General features: G+C 39.5%; 1 protein-coding gene across 1 annotated transcript; it reads right to left on the bottom strand.

Moving 5' to 3' along the window:
* Positions 1-258: 258 nt before the first annotated feature.
* On the bottom strand, positions 259-6,840 carry LOC146388459 (medium-chain acyl-CoA ligase ACSF2, mitochondrial-like). Its single transcript, XM_084925789.1, has 16 exons — positions 6,719-6,840; positions 5,754-5,949; positions 5,151-5,279; positions 4,524-4,577; positions 4,243-4,361; positions 3,934-4,096; positions 3,723-3,818; positions 3,492-3,643; positions 3,308-3,396; positions 3,145-3,221; positions 2,946-3,053; positions 2,709-2,860; positions 929-1,070; positions 644-754; positions 488-556; positions 259-388 (listed from the first exon to the last, which is right to left on the bottom strand). The coding sequence occupies exons 1-16, from the start codon at positions 6,838-6,840 to the stop codon at positions 338-340; spliced, it is 1,830 nt and encodes a 609-aa protein (XP_084781915.1). The 3' UTR covers positions 259-337.
* Positions 6,841-7,721: the final 881 nt, after the last annotated feature.

Here is a 7,721-nt window from a genome sequence, read left to right as displayed (position 1 = left end):
AGAGTGCTTACTTTTACTTTTCCAAAGCATCGGTTTCCCAAAGGTTTCTTGTTTTGTTCTTTTGTCACACTGCACAATGGTACAATTTGTCTTTTAATTCAGTGAAATATTGGTGTTGTCATAGATCTTTAAAAAAAAAACAAAACAGAACAGTTCAGCAACTTAAGTTTCATAGTTTGGTTAAGAAAGTTTTATGGTTGGTTAAAAAAAAACAACAACAACAATGTAATAATTTTTATTTATATAGCACCCCACAACTACAATTTAAAAAGAACATGGAAATGTTCCAATTTCCACTGTTCTGCATTTCAGGTGCTCTCCAACCGTGGACACAAAATTAAAGGCCCAACTTCTTCTCCATTGTTTCCTTTAATATGTTCTTCTTGATCTAGAAAAATATTTCATTTCATATTAATTATGCGTTATATGAGTATATAAATACATGCATACTGGAAACAGATGGCATGTTGGTGTGAACGTTTCCTACCTTTCCAGACACCGTGAGAGGGTAGCTGTCCACAAATACCACATAGTGTGGGATCTTGAAGTGAGAAATCTAAAGGCAAGAGGGGGCAAGCTACAGTCATGCTTCAATTTAAAGGGGTTACAGGTGCTAGCAGTCTTATGTTTTATCTCTTCCTACCTGGCCTTTGCAGAAAGCTCTTATCTCTTCTGCACTGGAACTCTGACCCTCCTTCAGCTTGATGCAAGCACAAACTTGCTCGCCCAACCGCTCATCTTTCACTCCAACCACCTGAAAGCACGGGAAGGAAGAGTTGCCGTTTATACCGAACACTACAGCTGATTAATGCGTATTCTCAGAGGCTGCTTATTGCTTACAACAACCAAAATAGTATTTTTAAGCTCTATACCCACACAGAGACACTACTTAGTACTGATATGCTGCCCCCGAGTGGTTTAATCTTACCTGCACTTCCTTTACTTTGGGATGCTTGTAGAGAAATTGCTCTATCTCAGCTGGATAGATGTTCTCTCCTCCTCGAATGATCATATCCTTTATGCGTCCTTCAATGGAGCAGTATCCCAGACTGTTCAGACTGGCTGTGTCACTGTCAAAGGTGGAAAGTAACGAATTACATTTACTTGCGTTACTGTAATTGAGTAGTTTTTTTGTGTATTTGTACTTTTTAAAGTCATTTTCCAAGTCAGTAATTTCACTTTTACTTAAGTATATTTTTTAAAAAGTATTGTACTTCGCTACATTTTCAATCACACCCGTTACTGAGTAAATTAAAAGAACAAACAAACAAAAAAAAAACAACAACATTGCGCTTCGGAAATACTGCAGGGAATGATGGGTAGTAGAACAAATTAGCGTTGGGTCACGATAAAAATGGAGTCTGACATCGGTGGTACGGATCCAGCGAAAAAAGAAACCCCATCGAATTCTGCTGACCCTGAACTCGAAGAAACCGATGTGAACCCCTGGCCGTATTTAAGGGACCATTTCGGCTTCAAGTGCAAGAAAGGCAACAGCTTTATTATGCAGTGTAAGCTGTGTTTGCCCAGAGAAACCGAGTTAGCAGCTTTTAAAAATTCCACATCAAACCTGCGCAAGCATGTAGAGGTAAGTTAAATGAAACTTGTACATTTATTTTAGCAAAAAAGGCTGTGCTCAAGTTAATCACATTAAGTTAAGACATAAGCTGTTATTGGGCACGTTGTTGTCCATGCAACTTAAAATATTTTTACTTGATTGGTAAATTGCCAAAAGAAAATGTGTTCACTTTTCCTGTTTGTTAATAATAATAATTTATTTAAAAAAAAATTAGTTAAATTAGACAGAAGACAGAAGCGGCTACTTTCTTACTTAACCCACATATGTTCACACTGCAGGCAAAAGAATAACATGTGCTATGTGCAGAGGTGGTTTTTTTTCTGTTCTCAAACTGATCTCCCTGTTGGAGCTCAGTCTAGAGGGACTTATTTTTTTCTCCTTATCTTTCCTCACGTGGTGCATTTTCCATCGTTATACCTCTCTGACCTGTCTTCCCCATGTGATGTTTGTGTAATGTATGTATGGTCAAGATGACGCTGGCAAAGGTCGGCAACCTTAACCCAATTTTCTTCGGGGTCAACCTTCAGGATCAATAAAGTTTTATTGAATTGAATTGCTCCTCAAAATTAACAGAGCAAGGCCAAGTTAAAAAATTAAAACACATTTTTATAGCAGCTGCCGTACAGCTCAATTCAGTACTTGTTCTCTTATTTGACAGTTTAAAACACATTCACATGTAAAAGAGTTATATGGTTTGACAGTTTGGTTGGTTGGTTTGGTGACCATTATCCATTTTGATGTATAGACTTGCAGTTTAACTGCCACTGCGCTTTAATTTGTAAAGTTTTTCTTTTAATTAAAAAACAACTACTTTGAGATTTATCCCATTGTCTTTTTTGCACTACTCAGAAGAGGCTGTCCTCCTGCTGACAAAAAAGTAACTATGTAACTTTTACTCTGAGTAAATTTTAAATGAGCTACTTTTTACTTTTACTTGAGTAAATTTTTAGACAGGTAATTTTACTTGTACTTGAGTAAAATTTCAGCAAAGTAATAGTACTTTTACTTGAGTAAAATATTTTAGTACTCTCTCCACCTCTGGTCACTGTACAGACAACAACTACACTTCCCACACTGCCCTCTACTCAACAGTTCTGTATCTAGGGACATATGTGAAACTCCACCTTACCCAGTCCTGTACCAGCGGTCTTGGGAGATCACCTCTCTGGTTTTCTCTGGCTCATCCCAGTACCCATGCATCACACAGCTGCCTCTGATCAGCAGCTCACCTGAGGCCCCAAGAGGGACAATCTCCCCAGTAGTGGGGTCCACCACTTTAGCCTAAGGTTAAGGCATGCAAAAATACCACGTGTCACTGTGTTAGAGGGATGTGTAGATGAAGGTTTGTGTGGGAAAGAAATTATACCTCAGTGTGACCCAGGATGCATCCTACGGTGTTCATCTTCAGCTCCTCATTGTCCTCTGGAAACCCAAGAAATGTAACAGGACTATTTTCAGTTGTTCCATAGCATAACTGGGGAAAAAAATGATTTGCATATGTTGCTATGTGCTGGTACGTGCTTTTCCTGTAAGTTTTAGTGTTATCTGAAGAGGTATCATCTCACTGTTATCTCCTTCATATTCATGTCTGTTGTCAGTCTTCTCACAATCTCTGGAGGGCACGGAGAACCTCCCATGACCCCTAAAAATGCAGTAGCAAATATGAAGGGTAGACATGACACCAATTTTAACCCATTAAATTTGGTGTCATGTCTTTTGGTCTCTCACCAGCTTCAACTGAAGACAAATCATATTTTTGTAAATCTTGGCTTAGCAGATCAGTGAACATGGTGGGGGTACCGTACACAAAATTGCACCTGGAGTAAAAGAAAAGACATGGATGGTAATCTGTGAAAGTGCTTATTCTTGTACAGCTGGACACTTATGATAGTGAAGATGAGTGGTGCTGTACTTTTCACTTTGAATGGCCTCTAAATTGGCACAGCTGTTGTAGGCTGCGGAAGGAAAAACTAGCGTGATGCCGTGAACTGCCATGCTCATTCCTCCAAGCACGGAGCCGAAGCAGTGGTAGAATGGAACAGGCACACACACTCGCACCCGAGGCTGATGGTGAATAGAGATAAGGAAGTAATTCACTATTATTTGTGCTTTCTTCTTGTTAGTAACACGTACATGAACTTACTCTCCATCCGTAACCGACGCGGAGGCCCAGGAAGTAGGCATTATTTACAATGTTGTGGTGGGAAAGCACAGCTCCTTTTGGGTTCCCAGTCGTACCCTTATACAAATCAATGACCAGAATGATTATTAGATCATTTTCAATGCTCTAATTGTTGTTACAGGTCAATATGATACATGTGTGCCCTGGAAAAAGTTGAAACACTGAATGTTACTGATGTAAACTGAATGTTGATGGGGTCATCAAAGGAAAGCTTGCTCTGCAGATCCATCAGCTCTTTGTGGTGCCGACTCTCCCCTGCTTGCATCACATCATCTACGTGGAGCATCCCTGGCTGTCTGCTGTCGGTCACAATCACCATTTCCAAGTATGGCAACCTAAAAAAAACCCATGACCATATCTTTGTCTCAAATCCTAAACAGCTTCAACTTCAACGCTATCATTTGTTTAAGAGTGATAAGTTATAAAAAGATTTCATAGTCCCTTAATATCAGCAGAGGAGGGATATTTGAATCTGACTAACCTGGAGCTTTTAAATTTGCCTCCTGGTGTTGTGCCAATCTCTGGGCAAATCTCCCTCAGCATCTCACAAAATCTCTGGGTTTTAAAGCTGGTTGGACATACCACTGCCTTACACTGGACCTAGATGCAACAAATCTGGTTTAATACATTCAAATTCCTTTACGCTTGAATAATCCAGTAAATTATCAGTAACCAATGAAAGTATAGCATAGAAATTGTAAGCAGGCTAAACATTTCTATTCAATTTCAGGCTATTGTCCCAATAGGGCCAACTGACTGTACCTTTAGTATAGTGAACTCCACTTCCTTTACCTGATAGGCTGGGTTCAAGGGCACCTGCAAAAATAACAGTTCAAAGACAAAAGTTCTATCCATGCAAAGCTTCACTGTCTTTTTTCAAGACTACAGAAATCATACCATATCATTCAATTCAATTTTATTTAAAGAGCACCAAATCACAATAACAGTCGCCTAAAGATGCTTTATATTGTAAGGTAGACCCTACAATAATACATACAGAGAAAAACCCAACAATCATATGACCCCCTATGAGCGAGCAGGTTGGCGACAGTAGGAAGGAAAAACTCCCTCACATGAGAGAAGGAAGACAGGATCAAAGACATGCTGTGGAAGAGAGCCAGAGATTAATAACAAGTATGATTTAATGCAGAGAGGTCTGTTAACACATAGTGAGTGAGAAAGGTGTCTAATCATGCACATTATATTATAGGTGATGATGACAGATTATTTTTGAGCTGGTAAGCATAAAATTGTGAGATTACATAACAGCTCCTCTATGCATCTGCCAGGTTCAATGTCCTTGTCACTTACATTTGACTGTGTTTGATAACACAAGCTATGGTGCTGTAAAAGCTGTTTCAAGGGCATGTACACAGCTCCTGTACTAACCAGTATGATTCCAGCCTTGGCTGAAGCAAACTGGAAAAGGATCCACTGATATGTGTTTGGCCCCCAGACTCCCAGTCGATCGCCTCGCTTCAGCCCCAGAGCAAGGAGGCCTGCAGCAGCCTTGTCAACCTGCACAAAAAGAAAATGACAAAAAAAAAATACACACAACACTTTCAAAAGTTAAAAATTATTAACAGGGTTCTGTGGTAAAAAGCAGCAAACTTAAATAAGCTTCTTCTGTCTTTTCTTTTTGTTTTTAAGTCTCTGATGTCAGTAAGATGGGCTTTTTAACACAGCTAATCTTATTTTTTAATGTCTTCAAAAGTCACTATCAAACCAGGTTAATACTTTCCAGGAACCACATTTTATGTCCATGTTTTTCTTAAAATGATGTAATCGGGTTTAACAATCAACCAGATTCTTATGCAAAGTCACCACTGAGAGTAAAGGTCCTACATCTTGGATCTTAATGGGAAAAGCCCATATTAATATGATTAAAATGTCAGATTCAACCACTAAAACAATAACTAAATACATATAAATAATGTGTAAGGGTTGTCAAATGCATGAAAAAGCAAAAGCTAAATGGATGAAATCACGTACGTCTTGTTGAAACTGTGCAAACGTTTTTCGGATGCCATCCTGCACAAAGATCACAGCTTCCCGTTCAGGCCAGCGTTGGGCAGTTGCATCCAAACTCTGGCTCACAGTCAGGGGGAGTAGTGAGAAAGAGGAGGTGCCGTGGACATAGCTGGTGGTCAGTGATGGGTTTTGAGGAGGACTGTCCACGTGAAGAGCCCTGATATAGAACACAGGGTTCGGAGATCAGATGGTACGACCTGTGAGTTTAGTGCATTTTTAGTGATATTATTGCCGATAATACCCAGCTGGAATCCACAGGTCGTAATTGTCATTAATGAGGAGATTGATGTAAAGGCTCACCTTTTAGCACATTCACTTCACCAGATGCACCTTGTTTCTTTTCCTCACCTTTCATTGGGTGTGGTGCTTGGCCTTAATTGCACTCACCTGTCACTCGTTATATAAGGACTGCACTCGCCTACCTCTCACTCTTTCTTCACTCCCACATGGGGTGGCAGCTGATGTGAGTTTCTCTTTGACTCTCCTGAGTTCATGTCTCATTTTGAGTTACTTAAATCATACTTTGTCCTTTTAGAGATAGCAGTCCATGTGTCTTTCCTTCCTTTACCCATTATTCAATAAAATGACAAAACCTGTAAATGATTGACTGCTTATTCTCATTCTAATCGGATGAGCCCATGATGATGACTACTTAAACCCTGAACCTTCCTTCCTCCAAAACAGAGATTGTTTAAATATTTACCTTTTAAGTCAAATAAATAAAAAATACATTCAAACATGCACCAGTGCACAGTAATCAAGCTCAGTCTCACTGTTAAAGGCTAAGAACAATCAGGGCATAAAATGACTAATGCAAGTAAAATGATCGTTTTGAAGAGCCAATGCAATGAAAAAACCTAAAAAATAATGAATCTTTATGCTGCTCAGTATTGCACATGTGCTAAAAATTAGTCACATAAACTTACCGGCACCACTGCAGTAAAGCTGTGGAGCATGATTTCCACGTGTGGCTGTGTTTGAGTCCATTCACACATCTGAGACTGTGGGCACAGGATCCGAGCAGCAAGGATGAAATCGGTGTCGGCATTGGACTCAAGCTGCTGACTGACAGCTGGATCTAAGTAGAGTGAAAATACATCTAGGTTGCAAAATGCTGGGTGTTGTAAATAAATATTGCTGACTGCTGGTTTGCTCTGGATTTTATTACTTCATGTGTAATCTTTAACTTCCACTCACCCTCACTGACTGACGTGCGTGTATATTCAGGGTTAACCATTTCCAAGTGAATGTCAGTGGTTAATTTCAGTGCATTCAGGATTGCAATCTTTGATTTCATTCATATCAAGTGTTAACTCTGTGCATGATGCACCACAGGCTCATGAAACCAAAGACAAAGTCAAAGCATATTCACCCAAATTTTGATTGTCGGCTTGTGTTCCCCTTGGAGGAGTATTCCAGGACTACAGTGATCTTCTGATAGTCATCACTGATCACTTATCGCTCAGAATCTGTCAGAAGAAATGCACAGTTGTCTGATACAACAGAGCAGCCTACACTATACAACAGCAAATCTGGACATTTTTAGGAATGTATGTAGTCAGTATTAAATTCAAAGTTCAACATTTTTCTTTGTAACTCAGCTGTCCTCCTATCATTAACCATGTCAGTCTGTCTTGTCTGTGCAATCATTCACTGCAGTCCAGAGCGGATTATTTATTATTCACAGTTATCCACATGTTCAGCTTATGTGAAATGCTACTAAGATTGTTTTGTTTTTTTTTGTTTTTTTTTAATAACCAGCATGAGCACCTCTATAAAAGTAGAGCTTTTGGCAGTTTTCTGGTGTGGAGCATTCAGGTGTATGCTAACAATCTCACTCTTCCCCAGCAAATAGACACCAAGGTCAGGCAATGCAATGCTCAGTAACACTGTAACAAACAAACTAACAAAACAGGAGCTACATCTCAG

The sequence above is a fragment of the Perissodus microlepis genome, chromosome 4, assembly GCF_051167445.1.
Source record: "Perissodus microlepis isolate ML-2025 ecotype Zambia chromosome 4, ASM5116744v1, whole genome shotgun sequence".
NCBI lineage: Eukaryota > Metazoa > Chordata > Actinopteri > Cichliformes > Cichlidae > Perissodus > Perissodus microlepis.
Note: the sequence above shows the minus strand (reverse complement) of the source record. Positions and strands in the feature narration are given on the sequence as shown.